This window comes from Gymnogyps californianus, chromosome 1, assembly GCF_018139145.2.
Source record: "Gymnogyps californianus isolate 813 chromosome 1, ASM1813914v2, whole genome shotgun sequence".
Classification (NCBI taxonomy): domain Eukaryota; kingdom Metazoa; phylum Chordata; class Aves; order Accipitriformes; family Cathartidae; genus Gymnogyps; species Gymnogyps californianus.
Window position 1 is genome coordinate 216,135,535 of NC_059471.1, and position 23,105 is coordinate 216,158,639.

The 23,105-nt window shown below is 45.9% G+C and overlaps 1 protein-coding gene across 1 annotated transcript in view; it reads right to left on the reverse strand.

The window, feature by feature from the left end:
- The window catches only part of PLXNA4 (plexin A4), a 456,388-nt gene that overhangs the window by 388,763 nt on the left and 44,520 nt on the right, over positions 1-23,105 (reverse strand). The window contains exon 3 of the mRNA XM_050892199.1: positions 17,357-17,539. Within this exon, the coding sequence (XP_050748156.1) occupies positions 17,357-17,539 (183 nt within the window). The remainder of the gene's footprint in view (positions 1-17,356; positions 17,540-23,105) is intronic.

Consider the following 23,105-nt stretch of genomic DNA (forward strand, 5'->3'; position numbering starts at 1 on the left):
TATAGCCTGAATAGTTTTGCTCTCTCTGCAACTCCGGGACAGTACCACTTCCATACCTGTCAGCAGAGCTGGGAGGATAAATACATTATTGATTTGATCTGCTGGGCAGCCAAATCCTACGGCTGGAGAATCTCTGAGTGGCACATTAAGTAGCATCCACAACACCCAGCAGAGATGACCGCAGTCTTGGTTGGAGCACCAAGACTTCACTTCCCTTTAAAAAACAGCCAAGATTTTTTAAGGAACTGGTATTCATCAGGAGAGGAGGACTAGGAGAAGGCATCTGAAAAGGGCTGGATTTCTAAGGATGCACACCGACTAAAATGCCAGCATTTCTGATGCAGTAAAAGCTCAGTGTCCAAAGTCACATCGCAGTTTTCCTGATCATGGTTTTTCACAACAGACAGTAGGTTTGTGAGAGAGTGGAAGTGCTCTCCCTTGAAGGGCTCACTGGTGACCGGAGCTGTGAACTGTTCTTTACAGACAAATCATCCCCACCATGTGCATGCCTGCCTCCCTTAGAAGAGCATTACAGACTTACACTGGAAGATTTCAAGCTAAGTGGTTTTTTGTTTCTCCTTTCCCTTTTTGCTTTGCACCAACTTCTCTGTCTTATGTAAATGTTAAACCACTGAGGTGGGTTTGTTTATCTTAAAGAGAGTTAATTCATCTTTCTTGAAGAAAAAACAAAAAAAGAGGAAAAAAAAAAGAGGCTTCAGCTTTGTTAAATTTCAAAAATAAAATCACTTCATAAAAGCTGCTCAAAGATGGCATATCACTGGGAGATATTTAAAATGCAGGCAGTGGGTTTTTAACTGTTCCCGAGAAACACTCCTGTCGAACAGAATGAGGGCCATGAGGTTAAAACACAGCCATCATAACCTTTATTGCTTCATTTTTGTGAAGCCATTAACCGCAGGAGGACCACAGATGTGCCACAGCTCCAGCAGCTGGAGTGAAATTCAATACCCACATCAGAACCTAATTTATGATCAACCTGTTAGGAGGGGGCAGGGAGGCCAAAGCACGGCATTCCTGCGTACCGCACGGCGGGGAAATCAGAGATACACGAGGGTCTAAGAAAAGTCACGTGTTGAAGGAGCTCAGCCAAACCCCTTGCACAAACGCACAAGCGTGTGTCACGCGGAAGGAGCCAGCACTCGCATCAGTGGTGAAGTCTTGCAAGTGGAAATTTTGCATCTGAAAGCAGCTGAACCCCAACAACGTCCAGCTTTGAACTAAGAGTTCGGCTGCCTGCGAAACCTCAAGATGAAATCCAAGTGCCACTGTGCTCGGTGCAGGACGTGCTCATCGCAAGTGACAGTCCATTCCCTGAAGAACTCGCAGGCTATGTAGAGAAGAGCGTAGGAGGCGTGGAGAGAGGAAAGCGTTTTGCCTGAGGTCATGCTGCAATCCGCGATAGAGCCAGGAATAGATCAAGGGTTCCTGCTCTGCCGTTATGTCATACCGAGTTTTTTTGGACTACTCTTCGTGCCCTCATGTTCTCTATGTTGCCCCCAATCTGATCTGCCCTTCCCCATCAACCACCTGCTCCACTTCATTCAGATCCTTCTAAGGAACTTGCTCCTTCAAACACTTTCCCCTCTCAGTGTCTGCCTGCTCCAGTTACTTGTGCCCTTCTGATTGCAAGTGCCTGGGTGTAAGGACCTCCTGCAACTGGAATAGTACACCCAAGTAGTTTTGAAAGTATCTTGACTACATCTTTGCATGCCTAAATACTTCCTCTCTTCTTTAATCCATCCCATCCTACTAACTTGAGTCTCCAAATCACATGGAAGTATGCCAGGCATTCCAAAATATGTTGTTGAAGTGTGCCCCATCACCCAGAGCATCACGCGGTGCTGGTGCATAGCGATGCGATGCTCTGCCCACGTGCAGCAGCAGAATTCACCGGGATAACATCAGAGCCAGCCCTGGGATCGCTGCGACTGTCAGATGTGTGATCCCAATGAGAGACCAGCCTGCTCATGACTCATAACTGAATTTGCTGGCAGTGCCCCTGGTCGCTGCAGATGCCATAAATTCTGCAGGCTCCCTTTCCCTTTTAAATGAGCCTAAAGTTTTTTTCCTAAGCTTTTAGCAGTTTAGGGAGCATTTGTAACAACATCAAAAAGAATCAGTCACTTAGGGGTGCACACGTACTGGGTCTGCTGGCAGCCCCTCTTGTCTCCTAAACTATATGAGTTGATGTTGCAGCCCAGTGTCTCCACTGTCAAGCCATCTTCCGTATATTCTTTGCAACCTTGAGGTGTATGGACTACTGCCTGGCCAGGTAAGAGCAGCTGAGCTTCATAGAAGAGGTTGGATAAGTCGCCTGCATTAGAATGAAGAAAATACAGAACAGTACCAAGGACCAGAAGAAATGGCCCCATCTGAGCATGTTAATCAAATTCCAGCAGGAAAATCATGCATAAGATAACCCTGCACTGAGCTTTTCTATTATCATAATGTTGGAGCGCCTCGCAACCCCTAATTGTTCACGAGACCCCTGACAAAGCAGGGAAACACCATTACTGTCACTTACAGACAGGGAACAGAGATATAAGGGGTGTTTACATCTGAACAAGTTGCCCTCAGCTCCCTTTATTGTTAATAGAGAGAAAGAGACATTTTTAGGACACAATTCATCTGACCTAAAATAGGCAATTTCAGTCTCCTGCAGGATGAGATGTCTCCTAAAAGGTCTGATTTCTCTCGCTGGACTAGAAAGGGAGTTGACAATACCTCCTATGGATGGAGATATCTACATTTAATGAGACGAATCCCCACCCTCCAAAAGGTGGGTCCATAAAAGTCAGTAGCAGAGCAGGGAACTGACCTCAGGTTTCTTGTGTTTTAGTCTGATGCTCAGATCAAACCGCAGATGGACATCCAAGATGAACAAGGCCAAAGGGCCAGCCAGCAGTAACAAAACTGAGGAGGTTTGAAGCTACTTCTGGGTAAGGAATGAAGGAGATGGAAGAGGGACACCTGAAATACCCTAAAGGGCAAGGTCAAAGGACAGTCAGGCAAGGTAGCTATTGGAAGAAGGGAACCAGATGACAAGACAGCAGAAGAAATGAGGTCATACGCTGTCCACAAGATGCAGCAGATGTGAGGAAGATCCGGGAGCAACATACACTGACTATCCCAACAAACATATATGGGGCAAACTTTGCCGAGACCCCATCCCCAGTCCAGATGATGTTCAAGGAGGAACCCAGTCCTTTCCCAAACACCCTCTTCTCACTCCCCTCTCCTTCTTATACAGCAGGAGAAATAGGGAGATTGGACAGATGAGTCCAAGATCACCCAGAGAGCTGGTAGCACACAGGGAACATAACTGAGAGCCTCCAAACCCCACCACAGCACCCTAGTCTGAAACCCTGAAACTGAACTTTCTGGGAATTCGACTCCAATTCCAAACTTTGCAGCTCTATTAAAAAAAAAAATAATAAAAAAATAACAAGTAGGTTTGGAAACCGTGTGACAAGGCTGATCTGTGCATCTTGGAGGGGGGAACTGCAAGGAGGCTGCCAGCACATGTTTCCATCAGGAGAGTGAAAACAAACAAATAATAGCTAGGCTCTTTGCAAGCAATTAAATAGCGGTTAATGAAATCACCTGCCACCGACAGAATTGACAAAACATAGAAAATAAGTCACGTCAGAGTCTGCCAGAGCATCCCTGGCACGGACAAGGGGCCTGATGGCTGGTGTATATTTAGTGCCAGTGATATCATCTTTCCTAGCAGGGCTTGCCTTCTGCAGCGAGGAGAAGGGCAGCACTTCCATGACAATGTCAGTGTGAGCTTTAAGAGGAAAGCGCCTGAGATTTCCTTAACAGGGAAGAAAGCAGCACAGCGGAGGGCTGCACAGCGGTAGCCTGGGCTACATCACAGAGCAGGAGACAGGCAGGGGCTGCAAAGCATGATCAAGATGAAAACCCAGGGGGAAAAAGAAAAAAAAAAAAAAAACAACCGAAAACATAATATCCATGCTGATATCTTAAGCACTGGCAGATGATAGTGTAATGAGCTTGTGGTTATTCAGGTCCTGCCGACTGTTGCCCCACCATAACCTGGGACTGCTCGGAGCTTTGCAGGATGGGTAGAGCTCAGATCCCCCCTAGCAGGTTCCCCTAAAGACAAATCCTTTTTGGCACAGTAGAGCATATAACACCTTGGTGAACAGTCCTGCGTCTGCACATACATGCATTATGCGACAATTTTTTAAAGGCAGAACATTGGAATACTAATTGCCACAGGTCTTTTAATCTCTTGCCCCCCGTCACTGCTTTGCAGCACCACCAGTCCCCTAAAAAAGTCAGATTCCCCTAAAAATGAAAGACTGGCTTAAAAATCATAAATTAACAATCAATGGTCAGCTTTAGCTTGCTGTTATAGTTACTAACAACTAGTGTCAGGATGCGTTTGGGACTTTCAGCATTTAGGTGTTACATTTGCCTGCATCCCCCCAGCCTAAGCAGCCCCTTCCCTCAACATAAGAATGTCTCAGTCATGCAGCCCAAAGCCGTCTTACATCTCTAAATGAACAGACGTAATACACCAGGGTAGCCCCGCACTACTCACTATCCTAAAAGCTTTTCTTTTCCCACTATATTATGATAATTTATTTCACTACTGGGGCTCCCAGGTGAGTTCAATTCTCTGGCTTCCAAGCAGACAAAAATGCTAACCCGGCAAAAGAAGTTTAACAAAGAGCCTAAATGCAGCAGTCTCATAAGATCTTGCACCTCTCCATATATTGCATGCTAAGATAGACGTGCAAGCAAAACAGAGAGATACAAATTTGGAAACGTTGTCTTTTTCTCCATGAATAGTAAATCAGCTCAAAATTCAGAATTTAGGTGGGATTTGGGGAATTAATTTACATCATCACAAGGAGGGGAAAGGGCTTGAAAGCATCAAAAGATTTTGACTTTTCCATCTCACAGTAGAAATACCTGTAAGAAGAGAGCTAATTAAACAAAACAAAAAAAAAAAAAAAAAGGAGAAAAGGGGAGGTGAGGAGGTCAGATAACCATAAGTGGTTGTTTCATAGACCATAAAACTTTCAGAGCTTTGGAGGTTTGTTTGTTTTGTTGAAAAAGAGGAGGGAGAAGCAATCAGTTTTGATTTGGCACAGGGCGGTGGGGTTTTTTTATTGATTCTTTTTGTAAAACTTTCTCTATTCTGTAAGAAAACAACAAAATTAGTTATTCTCATTGTAAGAGACACACAAATACTCAAACCTCACAGGATGCCAAGGTCCTATTACTTACCAACACAGAGATGTTGTCTGAAGGACAGGAGAAATGCATTAACATGCACAACATGTCCTGATCGCTCAGGTTAGCTCTATCATCAATATGTTCCCTTAGACCCCAAGGAGATAAATCGATTGCATATGAAATCCAAAAGAAACCCGCAGAAACTTGTAAGCAGTCGGGAAACGATCAAAGTGCCTGTAGTGTGCGAAACCACATCCAACCCAGCAGATATCACAAGTCATAAACTCCCCCCGATAACCCAGCCTTAATCAACCATATGACAAATGAGGCAAACACAGGGAGATTTGCACAGTGCCGCTACGCTATGTTTAATTAGATTTCATCAGAACGGTTCTGAAAAATTCATATGACGAGGTCTCTGCCAGTCTCAGTGATAACCTTTTCCCTGACATCGCTGGAATTTATTGCCAGCTTCAGTTAAAAAAAAAAAAAGAAGTTACAAGAAGTCAAAAGGAAAGATGACTCCAGACCACAGCCATGAGCATCCCAGCAGAGTGGGATACCAGCACAGCTGGCAGTAGAGACAGCGGTTTGCATTTCCAGGATGCCATAGATGCAACAGTGTGCTGGGGTCCTTTGCCAATGTACCACATCAGCTAGAAAAACAACCATCAGCAAAGCTTCCAAAACCCACCCAAGTCCCTTAGGAGTTCATGTTTTGTTATCCAAAGTGACCCAGCCCTCTGAATCATCAGCAGAACATGTTCAGCACGACAGAGCGTAACCAGAGCTGAAACCCACAGATGACTGGCTCCCAACTTTCCTCTCTAGACTTTGCTTCTCTTGGCACCCCCAGGGTCCCAACCCATCTCCCATTGGAGCCTGGGAGTGCTCGACTTGTTTCCAACACACACTTCCAGGCTCACTGCACCAAGGGGGATCCCAGCTTGGAGGCATTGGCACAAACTTCATGCAACGCTGCTGATATATAAGAACAACTCTTACCAGCAGTGATCTTCTATGGGATGTGGGCCATGGAAGGAATATCTCTGTTAACACAGCCCTGCTGTCTCTAGTCAAGTACAGATGCCAACCCAGCTAGCACATCTATTTCCTTTTGGGGTCTTGCATTGAAATACCACTCCAACTCAAGTCCTTTTAAATTTAGGAGATGAATGATCATCCTTGGGATTACAGCTGGTAGAACACTGGCCAGTGCAAAGAAAGTCAAGCAATAACAGGGTCAAGTTCATGAAAAAGGCATTATTGGCATTAACCTAGATTTGACACTATCAGGTTACAGTCAAATCCATAGGGTTAGCTGCTGCTATCAGAGCTAGCAAGATGCTTTCTGGTCACCCTGGACACAGCATCCCAGGTGGACTTTGCTGGAGCCACAGCTTTGATTAACTGTCCTGGTCTAGCCTTCAGTCCATCCCTCACCCAGCAATGATAGCTTTTCTAATTTCAGAAAGGGCCAAGGACCTGCAGCTCTTCCATATGGTTTCATTTAGGAGAGATGAAAGGCTACTGACAGGGGTTTGGAGGAAAAAAAGAAAAAAAAAAAAAAAGAAAAAAGAGACAAGTGTCAGACCAAGCAGGAACAGATCCCTGAATCCTGCGTAGCAACACACGACTTCACTCCTGCAGACACCGTATGGGTTGGGGTCTACAAAAACCAGCACAACTCTCTCATGCTTCCCCCCAAGCTTCACACACATGAGTCCAACAACCAGCAATCCATCAAAGTTTGATTGCTCTCAAAGCCAGGCTGCCACCAAGACAAAATGAGAGAGAGATGATCAAGCATAGCAAGCCAAAGTCATTAAACCAAAATGAAAGACGCACGAGGGGAAGAGATCAAGCTGGAGAGGAACAGGGGGGATTTTATTTCTGCTTTCCTTCTCTTGGCTTCACAAACACCACCAGCAGCCTTCACAAGTGGTGGATATGCAGATGACGTTAAAGCCCCCTAAAAGAGGTTCACAACCACCATGCTGATGCCGAGGGGCTGCCACACAGCAGGGAGTCTGGGTGTGTGCAGGGAAGAGGTGGAGAGAGGCTCTTCAAATTAGCTCAAGCCCAAAGTCGCTTATCCTAACAAAGGGAGGCACATTGCTTTTTGCCTTTTAATTAAGAGCCGGCTCATAAATCAAAGCTCTTGTTCCTACACTTTGGATGTCAGTGGAGGAAAAGGCTCTTTTTGAATAACCAAGGCTCCTTTATGCAAGCTGCCGTCCCTTCTCCAACTCCAGTAGCACGGCTAATTACACTACTTCTGTTTGCTGTTGTGAACCCACTCTGCCTTTGCCAGGCCAGGAACTGGGCCTCTGATCACCCCCAGAAATGCCCAGCTATGGGTCACAAACTGAGCAAAGCCTCCCCCAGCTGAAACATCAATGCTGGGTAGGAGAAAATTACTGTTAAACTAAGCATTTCCCTATGTTTCCTCAGGGGTATCCACAACTTACTTCGAATTAAAGGGTTCCTAGAGGTGGGCTGGGGAAACTATCGAAGGCAAATCGTTTTCACAGAGCAACAGCCAGAGAACAAAGCCTGAAAGGCCTGAGTTTAAACTTTTAAGCAATATTTGTTGCATGCACACACATATATGTATGCACATTTTAAAATACATTTCAAAATTCTTCGTCCATGGATATTCTGTTTTCAGCCACTCTGACCCTACGCTGTTGTCTCTGCACAGCAGTCATTTCTAGCACCCGGGAGATGAGCTAAAGGTGTCAGTCCAGACTGCAGCAAATATGTGCAGCAAATAGTCCAGCTGAGACTCTAAACAAAGCCTTGGACAACATAATGAGTGAACAGAGGGAACAAGCAGCTTTCACGCAACACATACTTTATAGGCACAATGGGATCCTGTGAAGAGCTTCAGAGAGAGCAGGGAACTGAATCTGGACCTCATTGTCATGGTTTACGTCTTCACCAGTGCTCAGTTCCCATCCTCTGCACCCTTTCTGCTTCCTTCCTAAAGACAGGACCTGTCAAATTGTGATGTCTACATCAATGCCTATCTGAACCAGATATCAGTCATCTGGCCAAAGGGAGGAGGAGGTGCAAAAGGCTGCAGAGGTGATTTTGGGCACAGATATGGCTGCAGGATGGTGAGGGGGATAGAGTGGAGGATGGTGAAAGGAAGAGACGGATGCACAGTGCCTTATCAGGGACTTGCTGTTCTTTCAACTGGCTCCCTGATAACATATGGAGCTTAATCAAATATGCAAATGATGTCCTATCTAGAGACAAGGGAAATAGAGAAATAAACCCAAAGACCATGCATGAAAACAAGCCGATAAAATGAGGGAGTGGATAGAAGGTTTCCTCTTTTTGATAAAATTATTTCAAAAGATTAAATTAAAGCAAAACTAATTAGGAGAACCGCACTTAAGCCGACTTCCCGTAAGAAGGGTCAGTAGGCAAGAGGCATTCAAATCAAAGGCAGATGCAAGAGGCACTTCAAGGGCTCCCTGAAAAGTCATTATCCCAGTCAAAAGGGAAGGGGATAGAGAGGAGGAAGGAATGACAAGAGCCAGTTTGGCTGGGCATCCATCCGGGCATTAGAGGAAGTGTATGGGGAGTTAAATAGCCTCTCTTTGTCTCCCTGGAGAGCAGAAGTAGCAGGTGAAGACTAAAGCAGATCACCTAATGTCCCATCCAGAGCACTTCTCAGAGAACAGAGGGACAAAGACAAACAGAAGTACATAGACTGGGGGGGATGAGGATGTATCTGCTCTTCCTTGTATCCCAGCCCTGCACGGTTTCCATCAACAGCACGGGCGCGCCAGGTACTGCAGCCTGAATTCTCCACATGTCTTGCACAGAGCTACTGACACCATGCAGAAAATCACCTGCTGCAACAATGCAAGTGACAACCAGCATCACTGCAAACTGTCCCCTGGGAGGCTGCAGGGCCCATGGATTTCAGCAAGGTACCCTGCAGCAGGTCGTTGTTATCCGTCCCTTTGTGTCCGTTTTTGTCACTAACATCCCCCTGCCTGCACAGCGTGCAGCCTCAGCCCGCTGTAGGGATATCCAGCTCAGCTGCTTTGCGACTGGAAACCTGTCAAATTCAAGCTGCAGCTTCTTAGAGGAAGAGTTTGAAGAGGTGACGGTACAACCTGCTGCCTTCCCTGCTGCAATGGGTCCACTGGAGCCCGCTATTTCTCCTGGACTTGGAAATAAAAACGCATGGTACAGCACCACCGATGCAGAATTCATGGCAACAGCCAGCAAGCGCCTCTGGACTTTGAAGTACAGATTGCATCTGGAGGGATTAGACAGTCATTTGCGAATCTCGTTGCACGGTCACTGACAAGACTCTGAGGCACTGTTAAACCAGAACCTCCAAAAAAAAGAGCAGCACTCAACGCGTGTATGCAAGGCACCCAGCGAAAGCACAGCTCAGCCAAACCCTGCACACCAGCACAGAGATTGCTGAGTAGGCAGTAAAGCAGAGAGGGGTACTTGAGGGAGAGACACGGAAAATTAATTGCTCTCTGCCAAAAAGCAGGCTCTAACTCTTGCTGGGAACAGCAACCTTCCTAGCAGAAAAAAAAGGGAGTTTTCCTACTGCAGTTAGATACTGCGCCGAGCAACGAGCTAACTGCAGTGTGCTACACGGACAAGTCGTAGCTCAAGTCCCAAAGCAGTGGAAATGAGGGGTGTGAGAGGCAAAGCACCCGCCTGCAGTGACAGAGCAGCTAGTGGGTATTTAAAACAAGTGTCAGCTGCACCAGTTCAGCAGCAGAGTCTGGATACAGGCCCTCTGATGTGGTTTAGGGCCTGGGGTTTTGCAGAAGAGGGTGGATCACAGGGTAACCCAGGCTGGAAGGGACCTCAGGAGGTCTCTAGTCCAGCCTCCTGTTCAAAGCAGGGTCAGCTGTGAGATCAGACCAGGTTGTTTTGTTCATTCAGGCCTTGAAAATCTCTAAGGATGGAACCTGCACAACCTCCATGGGCAACCTGCTTCAATGTTTGCCCGTCCTCATGGGAAAAAGCTTTTCCTTATACCCAGTTGGAAGTGCTCTCATGTCAACTTATGCCTGCTGTCTCACGTCCTCCCACAACTCACCAACACGAAGAGCCTGTTTCCATCTTCTCAATAACCTACTTGTAGGCATGGGAATGCTGCTGTTAGGTCCCCCCAAGTTTTCTCTTCCCCAGCCTGAATAAGCTCATTTCCCTCATCCTCTCCTCTCAGGGCAGGTTCTCCAGCTCCTGACTAATCTCTTCACCCTCTCCTGAACTTGTTCTCGTTGATCAACATCTTTTTTGTACTGAGGGGCCTAAAACTGGGCACAGTATCTAGATATGGTCTAGCAATTGAGTTCAAGATGATCACCTTCCCCTCAATCTACTAGCAGTGCCCCTATTTGTATAGCTGAGGATGTTGTTGGCCTCTTTTGCTGCGTAGGCACACTGATGGCTCATGTGCAACTTGCTGTCTACCAGGATCCCCAGGTCCTTTTCAGGAGAGCTGCTTCCCAGCCAGGCAGTCCTCAGCTTGAATCGTTGCAAGAGGTTGCTCTTTTCCAGGTGCAGGACTTCACACTTCTTCTTAAACGAGTTCCTGTTGACCCCATTGCTCCATCCTGTCTAGGTCCCTCTGGATGGCAGCCGTGCTGTTCAGCCAAATCCTCCCAACTGACTGCAGCTCTGGGATGAACAGATGCCCAGGGGAACCTGCTTCCCACCTAACTCGACCTCTAGCTGGTGAAAGGTGAAGCGCAACAGAAAGATGTCCACCCACTTGCAAGGCTTCAGAGCAGCAGGGGAAGAGAGACAGCACAGCAGCCTACGACTGGGATGCACAGGTCCTGCATCTTTGATTTCACCCGTGAAGATAGTATCTGATCACCCAACCCCTTTAGGTCATGTTGGACTCCAGTATCACCAGCCAATGACTTTTAGATGACCCAGTACAAATTGGTGTCACTGCCCAATGTCCCCAGAGATTCCTATCACCACCCCTTTCAGGGCTGCCTGCTGGTACACTCAATATGAGCATCAAGTGCCAAGTACACCACAGCTACCAAAAATCACAGCTTTCTGAATGCTACGGCCAGAAAACTGAACTACTCTTCAGGCATCTAAGCTGGCAACGACCTCTCAAAGAGGGACTGTATATCAATGTAGGACACAGACAACTGCTGCCTTCACAGACGTCAAATACAGATGGGAAGCGGTATCACTCCATCACAAGTGAGTGAAGCACTCGGACTCCTGCTGATTTAGGAAGCTGTGAGGAGAGGCCAGGGTGAACAAGCCCCTCTTGCAGAAAGCAGCTTCCCAGCAGGAGCCAGAGCTTCTACAGCATGTTTTCAGAGCAGTCAAGTCCACTTGCCAAACAGTTGGGGAAAAAAATAAAATTTAAAAAAACCCTGACTCTTTCAAAGCAGCAGAGGGAAGGAGAAGGAAGCTGAGTTTCCCTGCTGACATTCGCACAGAGCTGTCAGCAGCAGAATATCCTCCAGGGAATATCAAAACCGAGCAGAGTTTCTCGTCTTGTGCGTATTCAGAATCCCCCTCGCCTGGAGAAACAGTGAAGATCTCTGTCTTTGCCTGCAGTTATCACAAGACTGCAAACCTGTGCATGGCAAACCCAGGACTCTCTCATTAGCTCCAGCTCCTTGGATGGGAGGTGAGGTATCAGAGGAGAAAAGGAAGATACTCCTCTCCGTGTGGGTACGTCATGGTATCACCAACCCACCCAGAGCTCTATCGCCTGTGGGACTCTGCCCATCTCTTGCACCCTTTTAACTTGCTTAAATTTTTTTGCATGAAAAATTCCATTTCATTCCTTTGTTGCCCACTCGTGGCACTTGAGAACAATCCAGCTTTGTGGAAGGACCTGACACGCTGCCAGTTCCACCAGGATTCAGCTGCTCTCTCCTGCTAAATAGGATGAACCCTGCTCTGGGAAGGGATCTCACCCCATATGTGAGGGGGCAATGACTGTAGCAAGAGGACCCATCATAGCAATCAGTGATGATAACAGAGCTGCAGGTCTGGGTGCCCTTCGGGGTTACCCTACTGAAGTGGTCCTGACACTACTGTAGACCGAGGTGCATCTTCTCCAAGCCACAGGCTGACTCCTTCAATAGCCGTCAGTGGTTCCTACTCTCTCTTCAAGGCAGGCGGGCTGTAAACAGCACTGTAGCATCCAACCGGGAGAGCTGTCAGCCAGCTGATGGGACAGGGTAGCCACAGCTACACGGCCAGAAACCAGCACGAGCTCAGACTTGCAGGTATTTTCCAATCCAATTATCTATCCGAGAAAGCCAGTCTTCCCCAACGCAACGGTGAGATGGGCCAAAATGAAAATTGCAAATTTGAGCTCCCTATGGTGTTTTGTCTCTGGATCCAAAGAAAATAGGATCTCAAGGATTCAGGGTAATCTGGAGGGTGGTTCATGAAACTGGTCGATACTGAGAATTTTCTACTAAATAGAGGTGATACCTGGTGGGAAGTGCTGGCCAGATTTCAGAGCTGTCTGATCTGAAGTCTGATCTGAATGAAAACCTTCACCCCGAATGGCAGTCCAAATTGAAAAAACCCTTCAAAGACCTCAAACTGATGGGATTTTATGAAAAATGAAATACAGGTCACAGAGTGGAAGAATTGGTTTTTAAGCCAAATTTCTTTCTCTGCAAGGAATTTAGCATAGAGAAGGCTTTGAGTGAAATATTTTGATGAAATAAAATTATTTCTTCTGGGGAAGTTTCAAATAAATGTACATTACTACTACTCCATTTTCAAGTAAACATTTCAAAATGGACGAAGAGCTTTGTTTTGTTAGAAGTGCAGTTCCTAGGGCTGTTCCCAGGTTGACATTTGTAAACTCAAATCGACCTTTACACCTTCATCTACACACAGAATAATTGCAGGTAAGTTGTATTTCTTTGACCGGAAACTATCCGCACAAAAGCAATGACCCATAAATTAAATGCATAGGGAAGGAATACAAGGAATACTGAATACTGCTACGCTCTCTTAGTGATGACAGGTATTAGTGGCACATAATTTGGCCAAACACACTAGAAAAAAAATCCAAAACAAGCATACAAAACCGTGCAGAGCATCTCCGCAGGTACATCTCTAGCTTTCTCCTGCCACCAGAGTGAAGAGCTGAGCGTGTAAGGAGAGAGTGCGCAAAGGACAAAAAAGCCAGTGGATTTCGGCACCTGGCTGTTTTACAGCCAAGTGGTTTGTAGGAAGCACATACCCAGGAACACCTCCCGTTCCCAATGGTTTACTGCGCTGTTTGTAGAGACAAAACAGACATTCCTTAAACTCAAGTGAGGCTTTTGTATCTCCTGAAAACAATCACTAAAAATTCACAGGGGTGCCGATTGACTTTCAGCCACGGGTTTTGTTTGAAGCACTTCCCATCGTACGTAGGAGCTCACTCTGCCAACCAAGCCCACCAGGCACCCTGGAGTATACTAAAGCTGTGGCAACGCTCACCAACATGGTACGGAAGCCCGGGGAACACCACGGGCCAGCCAGCACAGGAGGTAATTACAGATACTGGGATCTGACCAAAGCACTGCAAGATGAAATATTTCTCATTAAAAAGTACCGCAGGATCTTTAATGCCCACAAGTGGTCAGGAGCTGGTTTTCCATCCCATCTGATTTGTCTAGTTTAGCTGTTTGATATGATCACACACCTTACAACCTTTAGTGCATTAATTTTCTCCAACGCTTTTTTGAGCAAGCAAAATATTTTCTGCCCTTTGCAGGAGAGAAAAATGAGGTACGGAGGCACACCAGAAGTTTCTGGTAGAGCAAAGAACTGAAGCCAGCTGTCTCCCAGCCCACTCATCCCTGGGCCACCCTTCCCTGTCCCAAGATGCCACCAGCACCCATCAGGCCTTTAATCCAAGGGCGCTGGTTTCTATACATGAGATACGGACAGGAGGAATTTTTCTTTTCCGTAGGTCTGCATTTTTATCCTGTTTATATCTTCATTCTGCAGGGCCAGGCTGTGCTGTGGACAAGCCAGCAGAATTGCAGAGCATATTTCTACAGCACATTATTCAGTGCCTTCCCGTTGGTCTGCACATGTAGCTATGTGAATGAGCGAGGGTTGCAAAATGTATTTTGCCTGGGGCAGTGAAATAGCTGGGGCCAACCTTGTCATTCTGTTTCACTCACTCTTTTCCTACCCTATCTCTATCTTGGTTTTTCCTTTTCTTTCTCTCTTTGTTGTCTTGGTTACATGGGCAGATTCCTGATATGCTGCTAGTTTTCATTTTAATGATATGTTCCTGTAAAGCACAATATTTTAGTTCAGTTGTGTGTGCCACTGGATAAATTCCTTTGACATATGTGACATTTGTATATCAACTAACAGATACTGCTTTATGACTGTGGGTATTTTGCAGAGTATTCACGGATTGCATACATCAAAATCTGATCTACAGTCTGCCACTTTCATATAAAAATACACACACGCAGAAAAAGACTGAAACTGCAGGAAAAATAAGGAAAGTTTCTCCAAAACCCTCTTGTAATTACTTGCAGCGAGTCTTCCAACAACTGAGTAGATCCTGCTATCCTGAAGATAATCCCATAACTCCTCTCTTCATGCTATCCAAAATACCTCACTGTAGCTTGACCGAGTAGCTGCACTGCACCAGGAGAAACAGCAGTACGTACCGGGCATGGTAGGACCCAGCAAGCAGAAAAAAAAAACCCAGACAGCTCCTGGGCTTTGTCCACTGGTACATGGAGTTTCATCTAATCCTACAAAGCTTGTTCCAATTTACTCATAGGCATTTTTTTTTTTTTTTAAACATAATTCAAACTTCATGCTAACATAATGGATTATGCTGGAGTTGCAATACCAATGCAGTATTTCCCTCGCTTCCTATTCAAAAGCACCTGATTGATGAGCCAAGATGGAAAACTAAGCTTCAAAAGGCCCATGAAGTCTTGGCAGGGGCCAAGGAGTTTCAAGTGAAAATCCTGAGTGCCAAACTGGCCTTGTGTGGCACGCAGAGGGGAAAACAGGCTGGTGTCCTGAGTTCAGATACCTTCAGGAGCCCTGGAGGAGGGCAGTGTGTGGAGGAGAGGCAGCCACTGCAAAAGTCATAGCAAGGATGGGGCTGAACCTGCAGGAACTGAAGGTTTCCAGGAGCCTGGATCAACTGATCCAAAACAACCACATGTGTTCAGGGGAGCCCCATTTTGCTTTGCATTCTGCCTCTCTGGTGGAGACTTATTCAGCCGAGGAAGATCTCAGCCGGAGACTCCAGCTCTGCTCCAACACACAGACCCAATGCAGTAACTACCACAGGCAGAATATTCAGCACATTAGGAAAAAGGGAATAAAATGAAGCTGTCTCAAATTACATCAGCCAGTTCAGCTCCCCTCTTCTCATTCTTTACCCTATAAGGCTGTCCCCGCTCTCTACCACACTCCGCAAAGCACTAAATGCTTTCTCTCCTATTTTCCCCTATTAAAAGGAATCAGATCTTGGATTCTGCAGTGTGACCTGCAAAGGCAAAGACAGAGCTGTGTCTGAGTTTGCTTCTCCTGAAGCCAAAAGAAAAACGAAAAGCTTGCGAGTGCAGGGAAGCAGCAGTCATTCATAACTGTTTAGGTCTTTTGGATATTTACCATTCAGATCTCAGCTACCCCATTTTTCCCCCCCAAGAGACTGACTGGAGAACTAAACAGTTTATTATGATATCACAGATGACAGGGAAGCAAAACCTAATTAGTCGGAGGACGAGATTATTACAAGTGTTTAAAAAACAATTTGGTTCCTTTTCCACATACCTGAATAGACTGTTAAAAAAAAAAATTCTCTTTTCGAAAGCATCAGCAGCCTTTCCTCTGTTGAACAAAGGCAGAGACATTTGCCAGCAGACAGGATCCTGTTCCCCTTGCAGGCCTCCCTCAGCCCGGGGGCAATGCCATCTGAATTTACAACCCTGATTTTCTTTTTAGTGAAGAAACAGGTAGAGGAAGAAAACCAGAGATTTCAGACCTTCCTTAAGCATCCGTGAACAAATGACTCTCTTCCCCGTCTGCTCTGTCCATCCTATACACAAGCCACAGTGTGTCACCTTTTCATAGCACCTTCCTCTCCCCAACTTGGAAGTTTTTATTTGCAAAAGAAATTCAAAGAGGAATCAACACCCAACCCAACCCCCAAGGCTCTGCCCAACCTCCCTTCCCAGCTTCTCACCCATCTCCATTATTATGGCAAAGCCACAATCTCCGTGCACATACAATATTTTGCAACACTCCTGGGCTGAGCATTCAGACAAACGTTGTCAGACTGGCACGTAGGTGTTGAAATGGAGGCGGTGCCCATCATTAGCATGAGAAGGTCACTTCTAATACCTCTTCTTGCCTTGAGAAAACCACAGGTAGACGATTCCCAGCTTCCACCTCTCAGGCCTCTCTACTATTGCCTTACATGGCAAACTACAGAGCTACAGCCACGCAACAGGCATATTTTTAGTCAGAATGCACAGTGAGGAACATAAATACACTCTTTATTGTATTTGGGTTTATGTGGCGTCAACCATAAACATAATGCTCATTATCATTCAAGACACAGCTTTCTTTTGATGAAAACGCTCTTTCTTTAGTACAAGCACCCAGCCTGACCTAAAAAGAGCAACCGCTAATCCCATGCTGGGCTCATGGTGAAATCACAGTCCGGTCACATTGCTCTGAAGAAAGATCTCCAGAGCATGAATCCTGTTTCTTAACAAACTTCAGCAGCAGTCAGTTTTTCTCCAGCATGCACAGATACCCTGTGATCAACTATTTAATTAGAGATGGTCTGAACACAAAAAAATTCTTGGATGTAAACGGCATCAAGTCCGTCTGTGGCTGGGTGTGTGGTTTGACTTCAGAAACATTCATTTGCTGATGAACAACAATTTAGAAGAAAGATTTTATCCTTTCTCACATCAGCTCTATCCCTAAAGGGTGAAACACCGTTTTTTGCCAACTGAAACATTTTCTGTCCTCAAAATAGGTGATGCACCTTAGGATAAGGACTGCGCTCACACTCAATGCAACACTGCAAATATCCATAAGAACGTGAAAATCTGAGTTAGAGGACCACGTTAGGTCTTACCTTCTTGAGCTTCCCACTCTTGGTGCCCACAAAAGCCAGGGAGTGGTTCTTGTAGACGTAGGCAATCACAGATGTCATTCTATCTCCATCCTCGGTGAAAATGGGGAGCCCTCGTACCATGGATGATACTCCCAAGGGGGCATTCATATCCAGGCCACAGAAATTGTCGTCAATTGTTAACAGCTATAAACAAAAAGAAAGAGAGTGTAAAAAAAAAAATGAAGCCACCGATTCTTTAGCCATTTGGGAAGTATCCATCCAAGGAGGGACACCATTGCCTAACATGCCTATAATTTATGCAGGCTGACAAATCAATGACAAAGGCAGGACTGGAGAAATACAGAGGTGGAAAAAATTTGTCTGAAGTTGCATGATGAGTTACAGACAGAAGAAAAACTGGAAACTTGCTTCCCTTGAATGACAGCCCAGCAGGATACATTACGTTAAGCCTTTTTCCTACTGCTTTACCAGTCAGTTTTACCAGTTAAGACCTAGCAATCAAAGACAAAGTCTGCTGAAAATGGCTTAAACATATCTAGTTCTGTCAAAAAAAAGTATGCACATCATTCCCATGGGATCCAGAATAAGGACCACTGAGCTAAACCTGCACTGGCAAATAAAATAGACCCTGGCCTGCCCTCCGGCTCCGAGACCCAGTAGTAAGGCTCACATCTATGAAACCTCAATAACCTCTCCCCTCCCACCTCCAAATCCTGTAGCATCACTCACACTACATCTTGGAAATTATAGTCCCCCAAGGCACGTCCAGGCATTCTCTGGGAAAGCTGGTCAGCCCAGGCCAAATCTGCAGTAGGGACCATGCTAAGGATTAAACACTATAGACGGTGACTGCACACACTCCCCATTCCTGGGGTTAGTTTAATCATATAGTCCTGGGTCTTTCTCTCACACTGTTTGGCCTGGGCACTTCATCCTCCTAGGTCTCCATTTCTTCCCCATGAAATGGAGATTATCCACATTTATCCATCTTACTGGGGTACTGTAACTCACTGAAGTTCTTTGGAGAGGAGGGAAGGTTTCACAGCTGTTATGGGAGCTTTCCAGCATTTGTTGGAGATGATAACCATGAACTCCTAACAAGAAGAGAAAAGGCCCTGTTCATTAATGCTGCTGCCTAAGCTCTAACACCTATTGCATTTGAACTCAACAGGCCTGTTGTCATCAGACAGATGCTCCACTGGGATCCTTGCGTATGAACGCATGTAGTGTCTAGTTATCTCTGAGGGTTTCTTTGGGCTTCAGGGAGTTACAGAAGTGCAGCAGCAGAACAGTACAGACAACTCTTCTACCTTAAGGCACTGTCTGCACAGTAGGTGAGGCTAATACAGGTTGCCAATATGAAGATCTCCACAGAATAAGTGAAATAAAGATGAAGCTCCAAATATCACATTACACAATTACCAAAGCAGTTAGACTTCATTAACTTCACTGGGACCACTTACAGATTTGAAGTTAAGCATCCGCTTAAAATGTTTTACCGGACTAAGGCCTAGAAAGGCAATAATTAATTCTACAGGAAGGTTGCCTATTTTTCATATACGGTAATAAAGGACCATGACAATTTTCTTTGTCTGAGCTCACATCTTCTTGGAAGCATGGCTAGAATATGTACTGCTCTTTACTTGAGTTCATGAGCAGTAAAAGCCTGATAGTTGATTCATTTTATCCTCACCCAGCAATTACAGGGAATAATTACAGATGGTTTTACTGAATGGAAGAATAATGTGTCCTAAATGTATTTATAAACACATAAAACCTATGAGGAATTCAAACAGCCATTAGTAAGGAACAGCTAGCCTGAGCTCTGGCCTGCAAGAGTCATTAATGTTTGTGGACTGCCCTTTCAGAGCTAAAACACCAGCTCAAAGAGCAATTACAGATCAGAACAACAGCCTCCACGAGCAGCAGACAGGATGTTGCTACTCTACAATGCCAGCACAAAGTCTAAGATAAATCTGCATCCCAGATCCAAAGGCCAAATTCATCTGAGGTCTAGTACCACCAAGGTGATGACCACACTTCAGGGAGGCAGGACACCCCTGCTGACAGCACGACTTGCAAAAGCTGAGTGTTTCTGTGGATAATGAGAACACGCACAGCTTCATTACATAGGTCAGGATGGAAAAACTGCAGCTTGATTACTCAGGAAGTACAAACATGTTTGAAGCAGCGACGCTACCCAGATCTTTCTGCGAGACATGAGACACTGACTGCCAGAGATGAGCTAACGAGAGGAGCGGTGTGTTGGTCTGATGCAGTGTGACAAGCCTTCTGTTCACCAGTTCACCACCAGACACATCACCTGGTGTGGGATCCATCTCACCTAGCTTTAGCCATGTGAAATCTTAGTAAGTAGCCTACAGTGGTCATCTAAACTACCTCCGTAATCAATAGAGGAAAGCAGGTATGTCAGAGAACAAGCCATCCAACCAAACTTGTAATGCACTGGATCACCTTCTGATAGAGCCAGCTGACTGCAAAAGGACTTCAGATGATTCACTCAGCCTAAGCATCTAACATTAAGATGTATCATGCTTTGAACAGGAGGCTGGACTATACGACCTCTTGAGGTCCCTTCCAACCTGAATCATCCTATGGATGTAGGATCTGAGAATGTCGTGGTTTAACCCCAGCCGGCAGCTAAGCACCACGCAGCCGCTTGCTCACTGCCCCCCCACCCCTGGGATGGGGGAGAGAATCAGGAAAAAAAAACTCGTGAGTTGAGATAAAGACAGTTTAATAGGACAGAAAGGAATGAAAAACAATGATAATGATAATAATATGACAATAGCAATACTAAAAGAATTACACTATACAAAGCAAGTGGTGCACAATGCAATTGCTCACCACTCGTTGACCGATGCCCAGTTAGTTCCCGAGCCGCGATCCCCCCTCCCAGTTAACTCCCCCCAGTTTATATACTGGGCATGATGTCATATGGTATGGAATAGCTCTTTGGCCAGTTTGGGTCAGCTGTCCTGGCGGTGTCCCCTCCCAGCTTCTTGTGCCCCTCCAGCCTTCTTGCTGGCTGGGCACGAGAAGTTGAAAAATCCTTGACTTAGTATAACCACTACTTAGCTACAACTGAAAACATCAGTGTGTTATCAACATTCTTTTCCTACTAAATCCAAAACACAGCACTATACCAGCTACTAGGAAGAAAATTAACTCTGTCCTACCCAAAACCAGGACAGTGAAGAATCCAGGTCTCGAAGTCAGGCCTAGTTTAACCAGAAACTCTTAAGCTCTCAAATTAACATGAACTATGTTTCAAGGCTACAATAAAACTGTGTAGGTGTCTCAATCAAACTGATGGCCTGACACCCTGAGAGAAGAATTGTTTCAGACTGAAAGCAAGAAATTCCCAAACCTTCTACAAATGGCAGAAAGAGGGGCAAGGGAAAAAAGTCCTGCTTTGTCATGGTTTTAAAGGAAAACAAGAAATGGGAAACAGCTTTCTTCACCACCAAGAGGATGAAAAGCTTAATAGTGCCTGCAGACATCTTACCTAGGGTGCAGCGTATGAAGCTCCATCTCAAACAACAGGAAATTACACCGACAAGCAGGGAAACGATAGCAATCAAGCAGAGCTGGCACAGTCTGAGGCATCCTCCTTAGTGTAGCACAGCCTCCCACACATTCCCCTCCCTGCAGCACAGCCAAAACCAACTACTCCAGCTGAAGCACTTGGAGACCAGAAAGAACCCATGCAATCATCTGGTCTGCCTTCCTGCATGAACCCAGGACCTCAAATCTCAAGGCAGGAGCTGCCTGTGCTGTTCTGCAGGGAGATACAAGCTACTTCTCTTTGCTCCCCAGGCAGGTCTGGGTCCACACAACTGTGAGGATATAGTACTGAGCCCTCTGTAACACACTCCATCCACAGCCAGGATGTGTTAGCTAGAGTATATAATTGCCGTAGATTTATATCAGAGCTCACATAGCCAGAGTAAGCTCTCATCCTCCTGCGAACCCCTAAGAGGATATAGACCCAGAGATCCCAGCATCAAGTGAAATAACCTGTGGCTGATGTGCAGCACATCTCCAGCCTGTTGAGACTTGATTAATCCAATTCCCACAGGTTAGTTCCTCCTCCATCAGACTGGGCCCAGCTCCAGCTGAACTCAGACCTCCCCTTAATGGGGCTGATATCATGGTTTTCCCCCATACAGACACAAAACTAAATTTAAGCCCATTTGTTTCATCTTATTTCTCTGAGTTTATTTACAGAAGGACACATCCTTATAAGAAGGGCTTACAAGAAAGATGGGGACAGACTTTTTAGTAGGGCCTGTTGCGATAGAACAAGGGGTAATGGTTTTAAACTAAAATAAGGTAGATTCAGACTAGATATAAGGAAGAAATTTTTTACGAGGGTGGTGAAACACTGGAACGGGTTGCCCAGAGAGGTGGTAGATGCCCCATCCCTGGAAACATTCAAGGTCAGGCTGGACGGGGCTCTGAGCAACCTGACCTAGTTGAAGATGCCCCTGCTCATTGCAGGGGGGTTGGACTAGATGACCTTTAAAGGTCCCTTGAAACCCAAACCATTCTATGATCCAAGCACCAGGGCGAGGTTGAAGAGTGAAATCAGCACTTTCTCTTACATGACACAGTTCAGATGAGATCTAGGACCATCACAGCACACCCTAGCCTCTGAGACACGCAAAGTAGTGTGTGAGGGCTGATAAGGCCATGATGCTCACTCCCATGCTGTTGCATGGGTGCCAGAGAAGCAATCGCAGATTGTGGTTTGCAGTGGGGACAACCATCCCCCAAGAATAGCAGCAAGGCCAGCAAGCCACACACCACATGAAAACTATTTTCATTTAACATATTTGGGTTATTTCCTCTGGGGATCATCTGCAAAAAAATGCCAGCAAGCAAAACCCTACAAATAAACATCACCCGGCTTCTGTGCAGCTGTGGCTCTCAGCTGCACACATGCCTTTGTAAAGACAGAAATACAGTCATCTTCTTCAGCAAAGAGAAACACGTAAGGAAGTTTGGATTTATGATGAAAGGGTCAGGAGTTGCAAGCACAGGTTTATTTTCAATTCCAGACACTCCTAGCAGCAATATAAAGTAGCCACGTTAAACTCTCTGGAGCTTCTCTGCTTGGCAATTTCACGTTAACGACTTTCCAGAATGAAAGTGGAGGTGAGGACATGAATTCACTCTGCTTGCAACACTGCTGCCGCACCAGCTGGGATATCAGGGAGGGGCAAAGGGAAGATCTAAAGAGGCAGGAATAAAATCAGCAATGCTCGTATCCCGAGCAGTTAAAATCTAACTCAGAAATTCACGGCACAGTCTGTAGGTAACTCGGAAAGGAAGGAGGGCCTTGCAGTTGAGATGCTGAACTGGAGTCAATCAGTTCATCATCCCACACCAGGTTCCCACCTGCAAAAGATGGAATATTACTCACCACCCCTCTGCCCCAGGAAAGCTGCTAAACACAGGTTTATAAGGTGCTCTACATATCCGAAATATCTTCATGTGAGAATGATTGGCAGCTCCCAGGGCATAAATGCTCTCCGGAGTCCCACCAGCTGCCTCTCCATCTTGGGCTGATGTGCAGGGGGAAGCCAGCTGGTGAGAGGCTGCTGTCTGCTCCTGCTGCCACTCCCTGCATCGGCGACCAGAGGGTTCATCTGCAGCCGTGACACTGTGGCCAAGTGTCACATTCACCAGTGAAATAGGAAGGATGTGCAAAAGAATGGGCCTG